This window comes from Camelina sativa, chromosome 4 (assembly GCF_030686135.1).
Source record: "Camelina sativa cultivar CO46 ecotype springtype chromosome 4, ASM3068613v1".
Taxonomy (NCBI): domain Eukaryota; kingdom Viridiplantae; phylum Streptophyta; class Magnoliopsida; order Brassicales; family Brassicaceae; genus Camelina; species Camelina sativa.
This window is the reverse complement of record NC_141883.1, coordinates 18,757,074-18,780,539: the sequence shown is the minus strand read 5'-3', so window position 1 is coordinate 18,780,539 and position 23,466 is coordinate 18,757,074. Positions and strand designations below refer to the sequence as shown.

Here is a 23,466-nt window from a genome sequence, read left to right as displayed (position 1 = left end):
TCGCGCAGAACTAGTTACTTTTACATTATGATTTGAGATCTATAACTTGTTTTTAATTAATCTTGACATTATATTTAATCTGCAATTCTGAATTATCTAAGAAATTCCCTGAGCCTATTTCTCTTTCTATTGAATACACTATTGTTTTAATTGCTTTTCTTATTCTTTTTATATTAATACAGTTTACTTAGTTGGAATTTTTTTTTCAACAAACATTTAGCTTAGTTGGATACTTAATTAATTTACTACAATGATCTTTTAATTTGAGAGAGTAGCTCTAGGATAAATTTGAGCATATCAAAATACTTTAAAATCATCCAAAGTTTTTTAACAACAAAATCTCACATAATCACATTTTATTTTATTTTTAAATAAAAAAACTCTAGCAAATAATCAAATCTTCTTCACTCAAATTTCTCAAAATTCTAGAATATTATAGTTCACCCAAATTCTCTAAAATATCGAGTTTAATACCCCCTATTAAGTATGATCCAAACAATTTGAACCTAATTAAAACTTTTTAAAAAAAAACTTATCTAAATGAACACAAATTTTTAAATCAACTGAATGAACACAGTTTTTTTTTTAACTCAATTTTTAACTAAAGTTTGTTTGATACAAAATTCTTAACTCCGTTAATGAACACATATTTTTTATACTTTGAAAATAAGAGGTTAACCCATTAAAGCCATATATACAATAAGTCACATGATTTGTAGTTTCTATCTCCCATTTGTCATCTGACCATCATCAATGTGGAGGATCTCTACTACTTATTAGACTCATGCGTACGTATATATATTTTTTGTAAAATATTTGCATAAAAACCATCATCGCAAAGTTAGAAAGAGTCGAGGAAAATGAAAAATAGGAACCGAGCAAATACTGAATAGGTCGTGCTTGGATAGAGAAAATGGGTTAGTGGTAGAGCATTATACTTATATACACATCGAGTGGCTTACTAATATTAGCTAGCAATATTGATATTAAATGTTAACAACTTTCGTTAAATGTTTGAATTAGTTTTAAATTCACAAAACATGCTTATATAAAAAATAGCTAAGATAAGAGCACTACTCAATTATACACACACAGACACAAACATGACAAGCAGAGACAATTCATGTCCCTTTGTCGTTGAGAGATTAGAAGTGGTTCTTGTGAAACCCTCAAAGCCAACACCTGATGTCAATTTGTCTCTCTCTACCATTGACAATGATCCTAACAACGAACTCATCCTCGAAATCATATGCGTCTTCGCTCCAAACTCCTACGTCCAAGATCACGCCGACCACCATCCGGCTTATTTACTTCAACTCGCCCTCTCTAATGCCCTTGTCTATTACTACCCTCTCGCAGGCAAACTTCACCGGCGGTCCAACGACCAGAGATTCCAATTAAACTGTAAAGCGGGCGATGGAGTCCCCTTTATAAAGGCAACAGCCTTGTGCACTCTCTCTTCTCTCAGTTACTTGGAGAGTGCTAATAACTTGGACGGAGCCTACCACCAACTTGTACCTTCACACGATACTTTGAAGGGTTGTAATTCTGGGTACAATCCTCTGGCTCTACAGGTCACTAAGTTCGCATGTGGAGGAATGACTATTGGAATGACTTATTCTCACACCGTTTGTGATGGTGTTGGAATGACTCAGTTTTCTCAAGCCATACTTGAGCTGGCCTCCGGGAAAACCCAACCCACGGTCATCCCCGTGTGGGACAGAGACAGGCTCACGTCTAGCCAAATTAGTGGTATGTAAGAAATTAACACAACCATCTCGCTTTATGCTTTCAGACGTTAAGCTTCATAGATCTTTTCCATTTGGTAACAAATTAAAGTGGGCGGTAAATATGTAGTAGGATTTTATATATCCGATGACAATACAATTATTATTATTATTATATTATAATAAAAAAAATTCTGTATAGTTAAAATTTAATCATCTTAATTTAATATATCCGATGATGATGATTTATACGTCGTGTAATACCAATTTAATAATATTCAAAAGTCATATGTCTCCTGATATTAATTTTATAGTGTAAATGTTCAGAATTTTAAATCTATTTTATCTAATATAATTAAACGGTCGACTAAAAATCTAAATTAAACTATGTATAAATTTTTAAATTTAAATGCATGTTAAATTAATTTTCCTGCTCATTCAGATTTAGATTCATTTTGATCTTAATTGTATATAATGTTTCTTCGCTGTTTGAGTAATATATGCCCGTTATTAATTGCAAAGGTTGTTTGGGTATATATATATATATATATATATATATATATATATATATATATAAGTATTTCCATATTCCATGTTTACACTTAACGAGCTTCCTAAATTATTTTTTAAATCAAGGACATTTTATGTAATATCTGACTAAATAAATGTTTTTCTCTGAGTGTACTTAGCTTAAAAATGTTAGTCTATATATACTTATAGCGTTTCTAGAAATTTTATAGTTATATTACTGAGTCAATATATTTCACATATATATATTAAAAATTTCAAGAAAAACTATTACAAAATATGAAAAATCAATAAATCTGTTACAAACATTGCTAGATATTTTTTCGTTCTATGTTTTGGATCGTTTTCTTATATATCTCTATTTGATTTTAGTCTGGTCCAAAATTTTGATTAATTAGATCATTAATCTATTGTACATATCAATGTGAAAATTTTAACAGGGGTGAATTTAGGCAATATCGGGAGCGACGACAAAAATCCAAAACTCGTTTATTTGGAGAAAGCTTGCTCTTCACCCGATACACCAACCGAAGACATGGTCCGTGAAACTCTGAACATTACATCCGAAGACATCACTAAATTCAAGAACATAATCATGGAAGATGAGAACGACCTTACCAATAAGAAGATTAAGAAGAACATGGTGATCACGACAGTGGAGGTTCTTGCAGCTTACGTTTGGAGAGCAAGATGTCGAGCCATGAAGCTAGATCCCGACAAGACTACGGTTTTGATGATATCTGTCGGTATCCGCAACACTATGGATCCTCCATTACCTAAAGGCTACTACGGAAATGCTTTCGTCATTGCCTTCGTGGCATTGACAGCGAAAGAGCTGAGCAAAACGCCGATGTCTCGCCTTGTGAAGCTCATAAAAGATGCGAAGAGAGAAGCGGTCGAGAATTGTTACTTGTGGGAACAACTTAGAGAGATGGAGAATACGATGGAGATGAGGTTGGCATCCAAGGAGATTTGCGGAGGAGAAACAATGATGATGACTGATTGGCGTCATCCCGGGATGCATCAAGACGTTTGGGGAGGTTTAGTGAACATTATACCTCTGGTACCGATTACACTACCCTTTCTAAGTATTTTGTTGCCGGTATCTAAAGCGGTTCCAGGGAAGAACGGTGGTGTTCGAATGCTGATAACACTTCCTAGGGACGCGATGGCCAAGTTCAAGGAAGAGATGGATGCACTCCATGCATGAAACGATGTTAGTTCATGATAAGCTCCAATTGGTTTAGCTTATTGTACAATTATAGGCCTGTTTTTCTGCCTCCATAGCAACAGCAGAGGGGTGTAAGAGATTAAACTCCTGCTTTTCACAAAGGGTAGCATAGGCTTCCTTCATTTTAGCAGTCAAATGATCGACCTTACTTCTCGCCAAAGACCGAAGCTTAGGCTTGAGTGCCTTTAACTTCTTTGTAAACCGAAAGAGAGATGATGTGGATAAGGGAATAGCTTCAGAAGCATGCCAAAATTCTGCCACCAACGGCTTAAACTCCGGCATGTCCACCATGGCATTAACAAATTTAAATGGTTTACGCCGCTGCCTGTACTCCCCTTGGCTCACAAGATTGATCCGACAACGAGCATGATCTGAACACCCTCCTGCTTCAAACACATTAAAGGACTGCGGATAAACAGCGAGCCAAGCTTCATTGACCAACACACTGTCCCACTTTTTTTAGATTAAATCATTTTCCCTTTTGTTACACCAAGTAAACAAGGGACCTTGAGACTCCAAATCAGAGAAGGAGTAGTAGTTCACTACCGATTGAAAATCTTCCATTCCCTCAGTGATACCAGGACCATTTGCACCACGAGAGTGCTCATCGATAGATAAAGTTTCATTAAAATCGCCAAAAATGATCCAAGGCTTGTCCCTCATGAGAGGAGAGTCCATATGGTTACGTAGATCCTCCCATAAAGATTTCCTCTCATCGACCAGATTTGAATCGTAAATGAAAGAACATAAAAACTCAGTCTCCTGAACATGTGATAAGTTGCCCTGTTTTATATACCGGAGTGAGTCTCACGTTATTCCGCCAAACCACCCAGATACCACCCAGATACGTCCTCTAGCATGATGCTCATAGTTCGACAAAACCGACCAGTCTCTAAAAAACTTGGCACCCAACCACTGTGCCTTACGTTCCTTAACTCTCGTTTCTAACAGACACCCAAACCGCAATTTAGGATCACCAACCCACTTCTTTATGACGGAATGTTTTGAGGTTCGATTTAAACCTTGGACATTCCAAAAGAAGCCAGACATTTATGACGCTTGGAAGAGGTCCTCTTACTCTGATCCCTAAGGTTTAAATTAGGAGGTTGAGTAGAAGGATTTGAAATAACTTTGTGAGCAGTCTTTGAACCACGAGGAAGAACGGGACGTAGTTGTGGTATAAGAGAAACCCCCAACTGAGTCTCGCGTTGTTGTGTCTCCTCCGCCACAACATCCTTGGGACTCAACTCATGGACGCTACTAGAGGTATCCTCCTCCGCATCTCCCGTATCACTAAGAGTAGAGAAAGCGTTAGAGAGGAGAGAGAGACTGGTAGATTGCAGCTCGGTTGACCTCTGTTTCCCTAGGCGACGGACCGAATTAGGGGTGGTCCACTCCTCCGCATCTACAACAATTGTCTCCCTAACAGGGGAATGGGTTATAAGAGCATCATAAGGAACTGATTCCCCCTCCCCCGTTACCACAAGAGCAGGGGATGATGAGACCCTCTCCGGTTCTGTAATATGTAACAGGGGCAGGAGGAGAATTGGTTTTCGTTGGTGAAACATTAGGTAGAGCTAAACAAGTCTCCTTGAGATGGCCCCATTTACCACAAACACCACATTTGGGCGGCAACCAAGGATAAGTATACTTAATGACAACATCAAGTTCACCCTCCTCTTCCCCCACAAAAACAAAATCTCTTGGTAGCGGTTTGGTTAAGTCGGCTTCAACCAGAATCTGAGCAACATCAAAACTTGAGCAAGCATCCGTTTTCGGATGTAAACGTATTGGTTTACCAACAGCACTAGCCAGGAACTGCAGACCTTTATGTGTAAACATAGTGGATGGAACATCAGTTAGCGTAACCCGCACTAGTATCGACTTTAAGGCAGGCTAAGTTTCCTCCTCAAACGGAGACCATTTCGTAATAACCATTGGAATGTCCATAATATTCCACATGCCTCGATTCAAAACCCTACGCCGCATGGACTCATTTCGAATCTAAAACTTCACAGTTGTATCATTGACTTCAAAAACATCGATCAAGGTAGAAGTATCGCCTAATCGCCAAGTTTTGTTAACTATCATATGTATCTTGCCAACATGAGGAGCCTTCGTACTTAAAAACTTACCAAGCAGAAAGTCCTCCCATAAAGGCTTAGCCCCCTGCAGAACCTCCTTTGGAACTATCACACGCTGTTTACCATCCACTTCCACTACATCGAAAGGTTGCTTAGTGAAAACATGTTTACGGTCTATGTTTGCGTAAGAGCGCTTGGATTTCGAATACACCCCCTGTCCCGGATTCACCTCCGTAGATCCCCCCACAGGGGCATGCAACGATGCCGAAAGATCAACCTCTTGAGAGACCTCACCCATCGGAGAGGAGATCCGCTCTTCCAACGCCTGGACCACCCCTCCTAGCGTCGGAGAAGCCGGCGGCGGCATGATACTTGCGGAGAAAGCCAAAATCTAATATTGCCTTTTTGTCTCTCGCCAAAACCCTAGACTATTTTTCCCTTCTTGGATTATCGTATGCCGAATGTCTTTTATGATAAATGTTTCGTAGTTTGGCGATTAGGTTAAGCCGTTAGTATGTCATTGATTGCTAAAATCACTAACCAACACTTAAAAAACAAACCTCCTATTATATAATCATATATCTTTCTTTCATCATTCTCTTCTGTTCTATTAAAACTGAATCGGTTCTTTTGAACTTGAATCAGTTTTAAACTTTATTTGTTTCTTGAATCGGATAAATGTTTGTTTGTGCTTGTTTGAAGAGGCTCATTGTTTATTTATGCTTGTTTATGCTCAAAGTTTTTTCTGTGATAAATGATTGATTGCTTGGTAGTTGTAGATTAGATAAATGATTATTTCTCTTTGATTGCTAAAAACATTAATTACAGCTTTTTAAACACAATAACCTATTGTTATATATGAAAGACACCTTCTTTCCTTCTCCTTCACTCTGTCCTTCTCTTTTGCTCTTTCTTTCTTCTTTAACAACCACCAAAAACCTTCTTTCCTTCTCCTTCGTTATGTCCTTCTCATTTGCTCTTTCTTTCTTCTCTTAACAACCACCAGTATCTAGTAATGGATCCTTCTAATAATCCATTTAGTTTACCTTCAGGGGTTTTAGACCTTTTAACTAGCCACCAGTATGAAACTGTGTCGCCTAGTGTAGCTCCTCCATCGCCAGAAGTCCCTGTCTTTACTTCCCATTGGACTGATGCTCCAACCCAAGATGTAAACACACCTGAAGAGAGAAAAGGAAGACGGAATTGGGCACCCATAGAAGATGTCGTGCTCATAAGTGCCTAGTTGAACACAAGCAAGGACCCGGTGGTTGCAAATGCTCAAAAGGGTGGGACTTTTGGAAATGGACTGCAGCTTACTGTGTTGGCTGCTTAGAGGCTGCAACAAAGCAAAAGTCAAGTGGCCATAATGAAAATGATGTCATGAAGCTTGCTAACCAAATCTACCATAATGATCACTAGGTCAAGTTCACACTTTGAGCATTGTTGGAGAAAGCTACGCCATGATCAGAAATGGTGTGCATCTTTTACGACAGATGGCTCGTCAAAAAGAAGAAAGGTTGAAGATGAGTCTCAAGCTTCATCACAGTCAACAAGCACCAATACGGTTAGCCATGGAGATGAAGCAATGGCTCGTCCTCCTGGTGTTGAGGCGTCAAAGGCGAAAGGTAAAAAGATTAGCAAAGTCGTGGAAGGAGAGAACAAGGATTTGATAGTGTTGCATGAGGTGTGGGAGATAAAGCAAAAAGACTATGAATTGAGGAAGGAGGAGTATGCATTGAAGGAGAAGCGTGATAAGCACAACATGTTGGAGAGTCTCCTTGCAAAAACAGAGCCACTTAGTGATATAGAATTGGCTTTGAAGAACAAGTTAATCACTGACATGTTGTCAAATGCTTGAATTGTGTTTATGTTTCAGTTTCTTGTTTAAGTTTGTCTGTGTTTGTGTTTCAGTTTTTATGTGTTTGTGTTTCAATTTCTTGCATTGTGTTTGTGTGTAATGTGGTTATGATTTATATAGGGTGAATGTTGGTTTTAAACTTGAATCGGTCCTTTAATGTTCTGTGAATGCTTGAATCTTTGAACTGACATGTTGGCAAATGCTTGTACGGTTCTGTTCTATTAATGTCTCAATCGGTTATGTTTTTGTTTGTGTTCTCCTCTTGTGGCTCTGATGATGTGTGTGGAATTTTGTTACAGGTTGGTTCTCGTATGGTGAGCCATTAATGTAGAGTCCACAACACAAAGGCTCTGTGTTTTAGACTACAATTTGGTGATGATAATGAAGAATCAATGGTAATAATCGAGATCTCTCATCTCACAACTTTGTATGTGTTATTTACATGATTGTGTTACAAGTTTTGAGTTTTCAAAAATTCAAATTTTTAGAACCAAATGGTTCTACCATTAGAGCAAAAGAAAACTTTTTAGAATCTCATGTATCTAAACTTTTTTTTTTTTTTTTTTTGCATTATCTCTATTGTTTTTAACAAAAAAGTTTAGAACCTACAGTTGAGGTTTATATCTATGTTCTAATTTACCAAAATACCATGTCTATACCACAAATTTTACGAAGATACCATTCTTGTCTCTCATCTTATCTCTTTTGATCATCGAATTTAGGTGAAATATCTTTTCCTTTGCTTCTTCTTCTTATTCTTCTTATATCTTTCTCGCTTTTGGATATTTTTATTTTTGATTGCTCTGTTTGTTTGTTTGATGAGAATTGGGTTTTAATGGCAAAAGTTTCATTCAAGGATTCTCTGAAAGCTCTTGAAGCTGATATCCAACATGCTAACACTGTGTAAAACCCCAACAAAGTGTGTTTTCTGAATTTATTCTTGTGGTACAGCAGTGTTTAGAAATGGTACAAATTGTTTCTTTGGGTACTGAATCTTGTGTTTAATCTGGTCATGAACAGAGTTCATGTAAATTAAGTGATCCAACGACTTTGAGTGATGAGGTCATTTTCGAGGAGTGTTGACTCTTGAAGCTGAACCAAGTCTTTGGTTGATGATGATTTATTTTTGTCTCAGTGGAATTTTTAAATCAATATTTTTAAGATATATAAAATTTTAAAATAATACGTGTTTTTTATGGTCTGGATTTATTATTGATTGCAAACTATGAAAACAATTACATATGATTCTACCATGGCCAATTCTTTGCAATCTTATTAGATTCACTACAAACACTTTTGCTCTCCTGCTCCATGCTCTTGATGGTCACCTTCCTTCTCTATGCTCACTTTCATGTTTATGTAGAATCACTGCGAACGACGATAATTGCGCATCACTGGAGATTGTCTGTAAATTTGCCTCTATTAATATGCACAATTAATAAATCGCATTATCCGGGGCTCGAACCCCTGACCTCACCTCCTGGTGTAAAAACATTAATTAACCCTAGGCCAACCACTGGGCCAAAGGGGCTTCCAAATAATACGTGTTTAGTAATTTGTTTTTGAAATTTTTGCATTTTTTGAAGATTATTGCGATCATTATGAAACATTGATTGAGTTAATTACTAGATAGAAACTTATTTGAGGGAAGTTTATAAGTTTTGTGTTTGTTTAAAAATATTAAAAGATGCAAATTTTTATTTATAAAATCATAAATTTTTACACATTGTGTTTGGATTTATTAGATTTCAGTTTTTTTTTTGGGTATAGTTATCGTATGAAGTATATGTTTCATAAACAAAAATTCTGAAATATTGTATATTTAAAATAGCAAAAATGAAAATTATTGAGATAAATGGCAAAAACGAAAGATTTGGCCTAATAAGTGCATTTTGTGTAAAAATCCTAACTTTTCTTTTTTAAATAAATACCGTTTTATAACCTTTTCAAGAGAGACCGTTACATAGGATGAGTACAGGAATCATTACATGTCGAACTTTCCATACCAGATAAGAAGAGTAAGGTAGCATAGAGTTATCCATAAGTTAGAAAGCTTGGAAATTGGCAAACCAAAGATGGAGGAAGGTCTGATCTGGCGTGATTGGTGATGAGGTTGGGAGATGAGATTCTTTTTTGGAGAAAAGCTCAAAAAGAATCCCAACATTGGTTTACACGAAATCCTTTTGGGATAAGATACAATCAAATATCTCTTGTACTAGACCGAGGTTTTACTCAACAAATTGATGCAACACTTCCTTTTGTGGAAAACATCCGTGAGAAAACCAATGACGTCAAGAGTGACAGACCCACAAATCTTCAAAGAACCATTGTGGCAACCGACAACAACTATGGGAAAAAAGACAAAACCTATCGGGATAAAGAGGTTTATTGACATAGAAAAAACAGAAATAAATGGATGTCTTATAAAATGTTGTATTTTTGGTGGACAACGAACCTGTCTCATAAAATGTTGTAAAACAAAACGAACCTGTCATTTACAGAAGTAAATTTGTCGAGACCGGAATACACGCTGATAATACCTGTCTCATAAAATGTTGTATTTTTGGTGGACAACGAACTTGCCAAACACTGGCTAGGAGAGGTGTAATCTCCGGACCACAGCCAAGAACCTGAAAAGTCCTAGGTGATGTCATGCGTTCCGTATGATACCTGACTTAACCGAATACTTCCCTCATTTCGTAAAATGCCAACCAAAGGAATCTGCCATCTGTCAACTTCCTATAGGTAAAGCCTCTATCAGTGCAACATCCACCGGTTGAAATACTCTGAGAGCATATCCATAAATCATGAGTTCGTACGTCGATCAATTAAATGAGATATTGAAGAATAAGATCCTTAAACGGACCCTTATTTAAAGCTGGTCTTGGGAATTGAGCCGGTACCCAGGGATCATTCTATATAGAAATGGTTTTCCCAGAGCCAACCCATTTAAAAAGTCCTTTATTAACAAGAGATCTAGCGGAAACAATACTCTTCCACCCATATGATGGAGAGTATGACCGAATCGGGTTCATAGGATTAGAATTCCGATAATACCTACTTTTAAAAACTCTGGCAAAGAGTGAGTCTGGAGCCTCAATCAGTCGTCATAACTGTTTAGCCAACAAAGCCGAATGCATATCCCTTTTTACTAAGCTAGCCAATGCATACCCCTCGATAGACCATTGGTACTCCGCCATAAATTCGCCACCGCTTTAGTAAGTTTGGATGTGACTGTTTTTCGTAACCGAAATCAAGACATCAAAAGTCGGTACAACTGCTACAACAGACTTAATCATCACCTACTTTCCCCCTTTTGAGAGCAGTTTTGCCATCCAACCATTCGTCCGCCTTGCAGTCTATCCTGAACAAAGGAGAAAATCTTCATTGTAGACCCTCCCAAGCTCTCAGGTTAACCTAGATATGAACCCAACCACCCAAATTTGTAATCCCAAGAACCCCTTGCATCTTCGTCTTTGCCACCTCATCAACCTTATGGCCTAACTGAGTTATTTTGTTTTCCCGAGACAGCCTTATACTTCTTTAAAATATCGAAAATAACCCCACATTGATCCTTATCTACTTTATAAAAGAAAAGACTATCATCCGCAAACAACAAATGCGTAATCGAGGGACATTTATTTGCCACCTTAATCCCTATAATCTGCTTTTCCATCTCCGCTTTCTGGATATTTGCAATTAACACTTTCATACAGAAAATAAACAAATAAGGAGTTAAAAGATCTCCTGTCGTAACCCCCTCTCCGAAACTATCAATCTGTTTGGTTGACCAAAACACCCTCTTCGAAAAAACCGATTGACCAAAGCCACAAGGTTTGCCTTAACAATTCACCATGTTTCTGGAAAAACAAAACTGTCATCCCATCCATGTCGGGATCTTTATCCGGGTGCATCATAAATAAAGCCATTTTAACATCTGCCTCCATAGTTGGGACCATTAACCGCATATTTACCTCGTTCGTAATTACCGTTTTGACCTTCCGTAGGACATCCTCAAAGTTAACCGAATGAACCGAAGTATACAGATCCTCAAAATATCGTACTGTTGTATTGCAGATATCAGCATCCTCCATAGACCAAATATCATTCTCATCTAAAAGACCAATAACCCTATTACGCACCCGTCTCTGCTTGGTTTGAGTATGAAAGTACTTAGAGTTTTTTATCTCCCACCCGCATTCATTTATTTCTGTTTTTTATGCCAATAAACCTCTTCATCCCGATAGGTTTCATGTAGACAGCCAGGGTACTCCTCAGACACTAATTTCTGGAACAATGGTACATGTGGGAGCAACTAAGAGAGATCGAAAGAACGCTGAAGCTGAAATTAGTGTCTGAGAAGTTTTACAGAAGAATTTTCATGATGGTGACTGACTGGCATCATCTCGGGGTGAACCAAGATGCTTGAGAAGCTTTGGTGAGTATGACGCCTTTAATTTCGGTGACGCATTTGTCATTTGCCTGTGTTTTATTGCCACCGTCAAAGGCGCTTTCAGGAATGATATGTGGAGTTAGGGTGCTGACGCAATGGCCAAATTCAAGGAAGATCATGGACTATAAGCTATTAACATAGATCATTGATTCCAATATATGTTTCTTTCTATATTCAACCTAATTTTGTTCTACTTAATATTTTCAAATTTTTTAATTTTAAGCAACCATTTGCTACCTATGTGTTTGGTGGTTATTTTCAAACAAAGAAAGTTATGTGTCAAATAACAAATTCAACCGTCTTTTAACATCAAAACACCATATTATTAAGGTTGTTTGAAAGAGTTAGCTTCATGAGGCAGCCCCCCCCCCCCCACACCCCCTAAAACCAAAAAGCTTATATGTGAGAAAATACTATCTCATACTCGAAGTACCTTTTGCAAGGTCATGGGCACAAAACACTATTGATAAAAGGAATAAAATGAATAGAAACGTCCCAAAAAAATTCTAAGATCATGAAAGAACTCTAATTCAATGACAAATTCAACCGTTTTACATATGCAAATCCGGCCAAACAATAGATATGTGTGTGTATGAAACTTTAATATCATCAAATATAAAATGGAAAATCAAAACAATTTTTTTCTTTAGTTTTCTCATTTTCACTTTTCTTACGATCTTCCTACAATATTTGTTTGCATAGCAAATAACTTATCCCTAATTAAATATGTGTTAATTTCTCATTGTTATGGAATTACTATTATTTAATCATACTTTATATCATAATTATTATTATTTAAACCATACATTATTTGTACAAACAATTTTATATGTTTTAATCAATATTCAATGATTTTCTTAACTAAAAGATATTAGATGTGTCTAATATTTTCTCAAATATTCTTCAATTTTGAAAACTCAAAAAACAAGTTATAGAAAACAATGTTTCGTTTTTGTTGGTTCTTTTGAGCTAATCTTGTAGGATGTTGATAACAACAGTTATAAACTCCAGTATCTTGATGAAAACACTACAAAATCTTTAAAATGGATAGTTTAGTTGAATTATAAACTCCAATATCTTAATGAAATCGCTAATAAAATAAATAGTTTTCCTTTATTGTTTTTATGTACCAATACAAATCATTGTCCTTTACCCAAAAATCTGTTTTATAGTAATGTATTCAATGTTTAATACCATAAACTACAACAAGTGGTTGATTGACTTTTGATTAATTAAAGAATATGACAAATGATTTGTAATCCTTAATAATAAAGCAGATACTTTAGAACCTTATCTTCCACGTATCAAAATACAATTGCATACCACAAAACCTACACCTACGCCTTAAACACAAGATTACTCCCCACCATGATATTTTTTTTTTGTCTCTCTCTCTTATTAACATTAGCCGAACAAAGGGCAAAATAGTCAATCTCGAAACCCACTTCAGCGTCTTTTTTCGATAAAGCTACTTCGAGAATCGTAACTGAGGTTTATCTCTATGTACCAATTTACCAAAACACCATTGTCTATATCACAAATTTACGATAATACCATTCTTCTCTCTCATCTCTTTTTGATCATCGAACTTGGGTGAAATATCTTTTCTAATTGCTAAAAACTAAAAAAGGAAAAAGCATCAAACTTTGATTTCCTTTGCTTCATCTATCTTCTTCTATCATCTTCTTCTTCTCGCTTTTGATACTTTTTATTTAGTTTTGATTGCTCTGTTTCGTGTGTTTGATGAGAATTGGGTTTTAATGGCAAAAGTTTCGTTCAAGGATTCTCTGAAAGCTCTTGAAGCTGATATCCAACACGCTAACACTGTGTAAGCCTCTCAATTCTAAACAACCCCTTTTGCAATTTTGGATTTTTCTCTGTTTTTTAATTCAAAGTTTCGATTTTTTTTTTCTTCTGTGGAATAAAAATTTCTCCTTTTTGTTTTTCCAGTTAAGAGTCTGTAAAGGTTTTATCTAGCTGAGCTTTTAGGTTCTGTGTCTTTGATTTTCTTCTCTAGGACTACAACAAAGTGTGTTTTCTGAAAATTTTTTTCTTGTGGTACAGAAGAGTTTAGAAATTGAACGGATTGTTTTTTTTGGGTACTGTATTTAGGGTTTTATCTGGTCCTAATGAACAGAGTTCATGTAAATTAAGTGATCCAACGACTTAGAGTGATGGAGTCATTATTAGGGAGTCTTATCCTAAAAACAGTTTCGAGGAGTGTTGACTCTTGAAGCTGAACCAAGTCTTTGGATGATGATGTTTTTTTTTTCTTTTTTTTTGTCTCAGTGGAATTTGTGTTTGTTTGCAATGATCAAGTGATTTAAAGCTAAAACCTTTATTTAATTTGGTTTCTGATGGTAATCTAGCTGAGTTAGGAACCGCTATGTCTGAAAGGTGAATGTTTTGGTGACTTTGGTAATCTAATTTGTTCTGCTGGTTATGTTAAGGCAACTTATTACATCTGAGTATGCTTGACTCTATCAATACTTTGACCCTTGAATGTGTACTATGATCAAGTGGTTTATATTGTATCCGAGGCTGATCTAGCTGGATTAGACGAGTTCCATGTTTGGTTGCGTGCATTGATCAATTGCTTTTGTTGTTAATGTCTACGATCCTATCAGTATCAATTTATTGAATACAGAATCTTGTTATGTTTGTGCTTTTTAATCAAATTATGTAGTTTTGGTGCTTATGAACAATGTCGTTTTGTTTTCGCTCAATGAATAACAGAGCTTTAGATTATCCTCGGGAGAAGGATGGTGCGCGTGTTCAAATGAGACTGTCTTACAACCCGGCTGCTCAGTTTTTACTTTTCCTTGTCCAGTGGACTGATTGCCACCTTGCTGGTGCCCTCGGTTTGCTCAGAGTTCTCATTTACATGGTATATTCTTCACTTCCTTCTCTTCTACTACATTTTTCAAAACCTTTTCTTGAGATTGTTTGATTAATTCATTGAACTGAATCAGACCTATGCGGATGGGAAAACCACAATGTCGGTTTACGAGAGGAAAACAAGTATTAAAGATTTCTACGGTAATGCACAGATTCAAGTTGTTTGGTAACACAAGTTGATAGTTATTCGTAATGCTTATGGGGTTTTGTCCGTATTGTGTAACAGCTGTGATATTTCCATCGCTATTACAACTAGAAAGGGGTATCACAGACCTTGATGATCGCAAACAGAAAGAGGTCTGCAAGATACGGTACAGAAACAAAGATGAGACTGAAAAGGTCAAGCTCTCGGAGATTGACATCGAGAGAGAAGAAGAATGTGGGATTTGCATGGAGATGAACAACATGGTTGTTCTCCCCAATTGCACACATTCTTTATGCATCAAGTGTTACCGCGATTGGTAAGTCATCAATTCTTTAAAAGGGTATCTATCTCCTTCTGCGCATAACGGATGATTCAATCATAACTGATGGTGATCTTGCAGGCATGGGAGGTCAGAGTCATGCCCTTTTTGCCGGGACAGTCTTAAGAGAGTAAACTCAGGGGACTTGTGGATGTTGATGGAGAAATCAGATACAGTCAATATGTATACAATTGCGCGGGAGAATAAGAAAAGGCTGTTTATGTACGTAGAAAAGCTACCTCTAGTGGTTCCAGATCAAGTGTTTGCATCTTCTCCTTACGATTGCCATGTCAAGTGAATTTAAGAAGAAGAAGAACCGGTTCTGGTAAAACTTTATCTGAATGTAAATAATGTTTTAGAGTAAAGTAGTAATTAAATATAGTAACCATTTCCGGGGGAAGTCCATTTCTACTTGCTTTTCTTTTTATCTGCATTTGGCTTTTGGTTCCCAAACTCTTTTATTTTCTATTGTACATTCATGTCTGAATCTAAAATACCTCTTCATCAAGAAGTGGCTTTTACTCACAAATCTACACTATCTGTTCTTCTTTCAGCTAAAAATTCTCTTCTTTTAAGGTACATAGGAAATATAGTTATGTTATTTATCTGCAATATCAGTGAGACCTCTCTTCTATAACATTGTTAAGAAAAACAGAAGAAGCCGTTGCAACGATTAATCTCATCATGATCATCCATCACATTTTGAAGCTTCGTTAAATTTTACTTCTGTCAGTTTTTGGAGAGTCAAAAAGATCAGGTCGAGCATGATTTTAAAGCTGGAATCTTTAAATAATGGTGCTTCTCAAAACATAAGTTTTTAAAGTTCTATAATTAAATAAGCATATATAAAGAAAAACCTTAAATTAACTTCAGAACATTTTCTAAGAACATTAAACTCTCGTAGTAATCGGAAACAGTCCTTCAATTGTGACACTTCTCATGCTTTTCCTATCCAGATTGTAAAAGAAAAGACGAAACGGATCCGACAATTCTTTTCGAACTAGACAAATTTCGCCGTTATAAAAGGTATCCATGACGTTGAAGTCAACACCAGCAGCTGACTGGGGCAAATGAAAAGTGTTCATGGACCATTCCTCTTTCTCAGCATCTTCCACAACCCACATTCGAAAACTACCCTTACGAGGTTTCTCAACCACACCAATTTTACCTCTGTAGTTGATCAGAGTTTTATCTGTAACTGTAATAGCCCACTTATCAGCAAGCCACATATTCTCATAACCCATTGGTATAAGTCTGCTTGGTACATTGATGATGTTGAACGTTTCAAGCCTAACATCAAAACTCACAATTATAGAATTACTACCCGGGGAATAAGTGTCCTTCACGGAAGCCCCGTAGTACAGTGTTCCGTTCATATACACCCCGCGGGTACGAATAATATGAGGACAGGTGATACACGGAGCCTCTCTCCAAGCTTCTTCTCCTCCCAACACAATAACCTTATGCTCCAATCTCCAAGGCAATCATCAACGGCAAGTACTTTATACTGATCTCCAACAGGATCGTACCCAAACATGTATCTGGGGTGTGGAAAAACTTGTGGATACTCTTTGAATTCGAAGTCGGGAAATGTATGCAGCTGTCTCCTGCTGGGATTACAAATCCCAGCATTTATATAACCTCCAACGCAAATCAAACCCCGACCCGCATTGCACACCGTTTTCCCTTTAATGTTGAGTAGGCTCAAATCTTCGTAAGGTACACAACATGAAGAAGAAGAGGAAGACAAAGATGTGTTTGGGTTAGGCGAGGAGACTAACATAAGTTTTTCTCCGTAGAAGTCTTCAAAAGCAATGAGAAGACGAGGAGATGAGGAAGAAGCAATATTCAAATACCGTTTTTGGAAATCTTGGCTGGTGATGATAGAGGACCAAAGCTTGGAGACGCATCGAAATCTCAGTAAAGACTTCACAGGCAATCTTAAGAGTGTATCAAGCTGGAGATCAAGAGGAATGTAGATTTCTTGATCATTCGGACGTAACTTTGTCTTTCTTCCGCTGACGACTACTCGCTTTAACATTCTTCGTAGTAGTCCAACAATTGTATCTTGATTATTATAATTCATAAATATAATTATTCCCTTTCGACGAAAAAAAAAAAAATAGCCGAATACACAACTTCAATCGTCTTCTTCAAAAATTCCCTAACCAAATTATTGAAGTATGTACGAAATTTTGTTTCTTTACAAAATCCTAAAAATAATAGACTCTTTTAACTAGCCTAAGAGGGGTATTGAACTTGTGTTTAAAAGATTTTATAGTATTTTTGAAATCTCTTGTTATTCAATTAGAATTTATAAAAATCTTTTTAAATCTTATGTTATTTAATTTGAAATTTGTGTAAAATCACTTAAAATAATATACAATCTCTTATTATTCAATTAGTAATTAATAAAACTTACTTGAAATCTGTTGTTATTCATTATATCACTACTTGTTTTAAAATGGTAGTTTAAATGATTCTAGAAGACTTTTTCTTTGTTTTTTAGTTGAAAAATATGATTAATAAAATCATACCTACTAGGTTTAAATCCGCGGTACATCGCGGAACAAATTTAATTTTTTTTTTAAAAAACATTTCCTTTAGTCTGCTTGTTTTTTTAAATTCCAATTATTAAATTATTGTTTTGTATGTACCTGTGTTATGTTATAAGACCGAACATAGGTTTTTTCTTCTTATGTTTTATACTTATAGTTTACTAGATTAGGACCCGCCCGATGGACGGGTTTAAAGTTTTTAAAATAATATAAAATTTAACAAAGAATATTTAATTTTGATTTTCACAAGAACTTGCAAATTTAACAAAGAATATAAAGTAAGTATTTTTAGTAAATAAAAACTATCTATAAAAGTAAATAGATACACCGAGGTGTCCAATGTAAATATCTGGTGTAAAAGGTGCGACTCTGTGGTTGAGACTATTAATCACATTTTTTTTGAATGCCATCACTTGTGGGAAGTTTAGGATTTATCTCTACCTCCGGTCTCATCAGAAGGTTTTCCATATGAGTCGGTGTACTCAAATTTGAATTTTGTTTTCTGGAGGGATGTCTTTCAACAATGATCCTGATCAACTTCTTCAATTAACATGAATTTTATGGGTAATCTGGAAGGCCATAAATAAAAAAAAAAAATTAAGGTTTAGAGATCGAGACGAATGATATAATTGCTCAGGCTTTGGGCGATAAGTTAGCTTGGAAAGAGGCGCTATCTTTTACGGCGGTTATGTCGGCTCCATCTCCGTCCTCGGATATCCAGGTTTCTTCACCTTGTTATCAAATTGTTGGTTCTTGGAAAGCAACCAATGAGCATTCGTGATTGGGCTGGTGGTGTTGCATTGGTGAGGAGCAAACCTTGTTGTTTTGGGCCAAGTGTCTAAGACGGAGCCCCTCCCCCTACATTCAGAGTTAGAAGAGTTGTTGTGGGCCACAGAGCAGATACGTGCTTAGTTACTCACTATGGTGCATTCCCCTGAATATTGGTCATCCTTCTCCAACTTGTTCGATGAGTTTAATTCGCTGGAGTTTTTTCCACTATTCTCCATCTCTTAGATCCCGCATGCGACAAATTCGAAGGCGGATTGTCTTGCCCGTGCTTCGCATTCTCTTATGTCTGAAGTTTCATTTGTAAACCCCTTCCCTCTAGCTTGGGGAACTAACCGAGGAAATTCCTTTTAATTTATTGTTTGGTTAAAAAAAAAATAGATACACTTTTAGTAAAAGAAAATTGTTGTAGATGAGTTCAAAAGTATTAAAATTAAATTAAATTTAACAGATAATATATATTTTCCAATCTATTATCTATTGTTACTGTTTATTAGGGTGCTTCCAAGGAGAAGCGTCAATTCACTTTAAAAGATGAATCTTCATCTAAGAAGATGTCATCAGGTAAGTTCTTTATGATTTGTCCCGCAATGTCTACAAAAAAAAAAAGTTATGAGAAAAGAAAAAACATTGTGGATTATAATGGTATAGTATTTACGAAGATTAAGATATAATATGTGATTACATACACAGACTCTCAAACATCAAGGTTAAAATATGAATTAAGAATAAAGATTATCTTATGAATATACCTTGTGATTATGCCATTGCTATGGCTTGACATCTCTACGGAATGCGTAGGATACAGCCATGAGCCATGTCTAGGTTTGTGGTAATTTTAGAGAGTTGTGTGTTTGATGAGTTAGACAAAAAATGGTTGAACTCTATTTATAGAGAAGTACGAATGTTAGGGCTGCTTAGAAAACGTTTAACAGTTTTGGAATATATTGATTAACATTATATGACTGCGAATATTTTGTATATTAATCAAATTAAGTAGATTGCAAAAATTAGTGATTCCGTATATTTATAGTTTTGATTTTAGGAATGTTCAGTAATGTATGGAATATATTCAAATATCGTAAAACAAAAACGAAAGTATATTTTTGTACTAGGTGCTTCCCCACGCAACGCGTGGGTTGTAATGTAGTTGACACTTTCTTGTTTTTTTGGTCTTTTTCGTTTTTTCTTTTGTATTATTTCATTTTAATTAGGCATATACGGGCTTCGCAGTCACTTGTATTTATACACTATATGTTTATACCATTTCGTTTAGATGTGTACAATTGTGGCGTTTATTTTTTTATGAATTATGAGGATGTTGTTTCTTGCTTTTGAGGATCCAATATTATCATTGACTGATATTGTTCCCAATACATTTATTGTATTTTAGATTTTCTAATTAACTGCTTATGTAAACCCTTCATATGTTGATGTTGCAATAATAAATTATTTTTTAAAAATAATTATTTTCCGTATAAGTTATTATGTTTGTATGCCCATGTTTTGGTCTAATATCAATAATATCGTTTCTGTTTTTCTTTAGTTGGCTTTGAAACCAATTTTGAGTTAAGCAAATAATGGGTCGAATTATGGTGTTAATAAGTAATATGAACTCTTATGTATATATATTGTATATATGTGACTATAAGTTTAGCTAACTAAAAAATTCTGTAATATTTAAATATAATCTTGAACATATATATATATTTTTATTTGTGGGAGGAATGTATGGAATTATTGGATAGAAGTTATTTTGAGTTAAATGATCTTTTATGCCTTTAAAGTGAGTTAAATATTAATAAATTTTTATATGTGTCTTGACCTTTTTAAAAAGGAATACCAAGTGTTTTCTTCCAAATTTGAAGTGACATAGTATTTTAGTTTTCTTATATGAATTTATGAACTTCAATGTAAAGGTTTTTCAAAGTAATAAGTACACTCACACTGATTGAATTATAAAATTTGGAGAAATGTTTATTTCGATTAATCATCTGCTCTTTTAAATATATTAAATAAGTATGTTGTTGTTCCTACAAATAGGACAACATATATTATAGTTTAACCATGGAGTTAAGCAATGGAAATGGAACTTGTGATCGCAAGACAAAATGCTTATATATATTATGTTACACATTGATCGTTTAAAAATGAATAGGAACATCTAGTTCTCAAATAAAGTTGATTTTTTTGTTAAAACCAACATATGTGAATTTAAATTTAACTATGCAAATTTTAAAAATAAATATGAATAGATTAGAAAGACAAGAAATATAAAAGAAATATTTTATTTTTATATAAATAAAATAAAAATTGAAAACAATGTTAAATATAAATAATACTTTCTAAATTAAAATATAGAATCAAACTCTTACAACACATATGAGATATAACAACATTTGATATTGGTGGGGGAGGAGGAGAGAATGATTACTTATAAGATAATAATCCAAATTAGATAATGGAGATGAATCTTTTAAAATAAGAACAATGTAAATATATATATCATGTAGTCTCTAAAATTAAAATTTAGCATTAAAATTTACAATGATATTTCATTTGTTTTTTACAACTCATACAAGAAAAATAAGAAATCAAAAATAAAATAAAAAACGAAAAATGATTTGAGGTATTGTAGAAGAGAATGAGAGAATGTGAAAATAAGATAGTAAAAGAATGCCAATATGAGAGAATGAGAGATTGAGAGAATGCTTATTTATATGATAAGAAATGATAGAAGTTACATTTAGAATTATGGAGTTACAATAGTAATTTATTGTATTTGAATAAAATTGAGTGGTAGACTATAATTAATGCATAATTTATTTTATTTTCAGTTATAATTTTATTTTAATGTGTGAGTTAAATGTATTGTGTTTATTGGGTCTTAAATATTGTTTAAAGCAATTAGAAAGCAAATAAAAAATAAAAAAATTAGAAAACATTAAATGAAAATCAACCAATAAGGAGAGACCAAAACCTTACTTTTATATATATGATATATTGCTTTAAACTTTGAAATGAGAAATATATAATTAACAATAATTTTACTTGAGAAATATATTAATTTAGCCAACCAAAATATGAATATAAATTTAGCCAACCAAAATAATTAAAAAATATTAAAATTTAACCAAAAATATTTTCTCTTGAAAGATAAATAAGTTAGTAGGAGGAATGAATTAATGTACAATTATTGGATAGGAGTTACATTTGATTTAAATGGAGTTACATGCCTTTAGTTATAAATAAATATTTTAATTTTTTTATAACCTAAAATAAAAGGAATACCAAGTGGCCGAATCAAAATTTTCATGATTTGGTTGTTTGTTGATATAAACTCAACACTTACACATAATATTTCAAAATATAAAAAGATTACTTTTGAAGTGACAAACTAAATTAGTTTTCTTATAAAATTATATGAATTCTTCAATCTCAATAATTTTTAAAACCCCAAGGATAACTTATATTTTTTGGTTTTTTTTTTCACTCATCAATTTAATTTATAGTGCTAGATTTCATACTAATGGTTTCATCTTTAGAGAATTTAGTTAAATGGTATTTTTTAAATTATATTTTATTTTTATATTTAAGTTCCAGTTGAATATGATTTCTTTTTTGGATCATTATTTATTTTGATCAAACACACAAAAACCAATTGTTTAATTATGTTCTTTTTGTTTTCAAAAACCTCAAATCATAAATATATATATATATATATATATATATATATTATATTGATCTTTACAGATTTATCAATTGGATCACAAAACAAAATAGTCTTTATAAATGGATGATTATATTGATCTTTAAATATTATATTGATCTTTATAAATTATTAAAAATGATACATGAATATGTAAGATAACCAGAGACATAATAGATAATTAGATATGGATCATTTCAACTTCATGATCTTTTTGTGTGGTGAATATTGTAAGAAAGTATAAAAATAATGACTTATAAGATGTTAATATAAAATAGAAAATAGAGATAAATCTTTTAAAAGATTAAAAAATATATATAAGATATACATATCATACAAACTCTAAAACTAAGCTTTTACAATGATATTTGATTTGATTTTTTATAACCCATACAACAACAATAACAAAAAAAATACAAAACAAAACAAAACAAAAAAAAGAGATTTGAGAGTAGTGGAAGAAGATGAGAGAATGAAAGAGTGATAGACTAAGAGAATAAGATAATGAGTATTTATAGGAAGAGAAATGATGAAAAATTATATTTAGAAAAATGAGAGCTACAATTCTAATTTATTGTTTTGTTTTAATACAATTGATTAATACAACTTAGTGGAGAAATAAAGCTAATGCATAATTTATAGGGGGAATTTATATGATTTCAGTTTTATATTATGTGAGTTAAATGTGAAAATTAATTGTTTTTAAATTTGTGTTTTAATATAAATAATTTTTTTTGTTAAAATTGCATTGCCAATTGGACAAATAAGCAGAGAGTGATATGTTTTTGTTTGGGTTTTAATCGTTTTAAAAACAGATTGAATGTGATATGTTCTTGGGCTTCTGATCTGTTAACAATGGTTTTGGGTTTTAAATACCCACTAACTTATTTAATTTTGATGCAGATTAGCGGATAAGGCCATGTTTATCGGTGGATCACTTAGGGTGATCTTGGGCCTTTTTAAATTGAAATTAATTGAACAGTACCCATAAGATCAGCCCAATTGATCTTCAATAAGATCAGTTCTTCATCTGATCTAAGGGACACGTGTCACTGTCGGACTAAAACATTCGTTTTATTTTTCATTTCTTTGGAACCTAATTTTCTTCTTCTTCTCTCGCGAAATAGAAAAGCGAAACGGCGAGAGATTTTTTTTCCTTCCGTCGTCTCC

At 34.1% G+C, this 23,466-nt stretch overlaps 3 protein-coding genes and 2 pseudogenes across 6 annotated transcripts; 3 read left to right on the top strand and 2 right to left on the bottom strand.

Annotated features, from left to right (window-relative positions):
- The first annotated feature begins 1,103 nt into the window (after positions 1-1,103).
- Positions 1,104-3,585, top strand: LOC104783869 (spermidine sinapoyl-CoA acyltransferase). The gene is made up of 2 exons (XM_087510331.1): positions 1,104-1,749; positions 2,696-3,585. The coding sequence occupies exons 1-2, from the start codon at positions 1,104-1,106 to the stop codon at positions 3,463-3,465; spliced, it is 1,416 nt and encodes a 471-aa protein (XP_087366457.1). The 3' UTR covers positions 3,466-3,585.
- Positions 3,499-5,937, bottom strand: LOC147945945 (uncharacterized). The gene is made up of 6 exons (XM_087509422.1): positions 5,622-5,937; positions 5,097-5,312; positions 4,565-5,002; positions 4,324-4,430; positions 3,993-4,269; positions 3,499-3,914 (listed from the first exon to the last, which is right to left on the bottom strand). Exons 1-6 carry the CDS (start codon positions 5,935-5,937, stop codon positions 3,499-3,501), a joined length of 1,770 nt encoding a protein of 589 aa, XP_087365548.1.
- A 571-nt stretch (positions 5,938-6,508) lies between these two features.
- On the top strand, positions 6,509-7,569 carry LOC147945944 (glutathione S-transferase T3-like; annotated as a pseudogene). Its single transcript, XR_015596224.1, has one exon. The product of XR_015596224.1 is annotated as a glutathione S-transferase T3-like (transcript).
- Positions 7,570-13,220: 5,651 nt separating this feature from the next.
- Positions 13,221-15,772, top strand: LOC104780523 (E3 ubiquitin-protein ligase AIRP2). Of its 2 annotated transcripts, none has more exons than XM_010505026.3 (5): positions 13,221-13,709; positions 14,618-14,768; positions 14,854-14,920; positions 15,006-15,240; positions 15,325-15,772. In XM_010505026.3, the coding sequence occupies exons 1-5, from the start codon at positions 13,642-13,644 to the stop codon at positions 15,539-15,541; spliced, it is 738 nt and encodes a 245-aa protein (XP_010503328.1). In that variant the 5' UTR covers positions 13,221-13,641; the 3' UTR covers positions 15,542-15,772. The 2 variants fall into 2 exon arrangements, with proteins under 2 accessions (XP_010503328.1, XP_019100194.1); XM_019244649.2 differs by lacking the exon at positions 13,221-13,709 and adding an exon at positions 13,712-14,278.
- A 236-nt stretch (positions 15,773-16,008) lies between these two features.
- Positions 16,009-17,449, bottom strand: LOC104783867 (putative F-box protein At3g47150; annotated as a pseudogene). Its single transcript, XR_015596828.1, has one exon. The product of XR_015596828.1 is annotated as a putative F-box protein At3g47150 (transcript).
- Positions 17,450-23,466: the final 6,017 nt, after the last annotated feature.

Coding starts and splice junctions, on each gene's coding strand:
- LOC104783869 (XM_087510331.1), top strand. CDS start 1,104: ATGACAAGCAGAGACAATTCATGTCCCTTTGTCGTTGAGAGATTAGAA. Junction 1,750..2,695: donor GCTCACGTCTAGCCAAATTA/GTGGTATGTAAG, acceptor AAATTTTAACAG/GGGTGAATTTAGGCAATATC.
- LOC147945945 (XM_087509422.1), bottom strand. CDS start 5,937: ATGCCGCCGCCGGCTTCTCCGACGCTAGGAGGGGTGGTCCAGGCGTTG. Junction 5,313..5,621: donor ATGGGAGGACTTTCTGCTTG/GTAAGTTTTTAA, acceptor TTACACATAAAG/GTCTGCAGTTCCTGGCTAGT. Junction 5,003..5,096: donor GCCCAAATGTGGTGTTTGTG/GTAAATGGGGCC, acceptor TACATATTACAG/AACCGGAGAGGGTCTCATCA.
- LOC104780523 (XM_010505026.3), top strand. CDS start 13,642: ATGGCAAAAGTTTCGTTCAAGGATTCTCTGAAAGCTCTTGAAGCTGAT. Junction 14,921..15,005: donor AAGTATTAAAGATTTCTACG/GTAATGCACAGA, acceptor ATTGTGTAACAG/CTGTGATATTTCCATCGCTA. Junction 15,241..15,324: donor ATCAAGTGTTACCGCGATTG/GTAAGTCATCAA, acceptor GTGATCTTGCAG/GCATGGGAGGTCAGAGTCAT.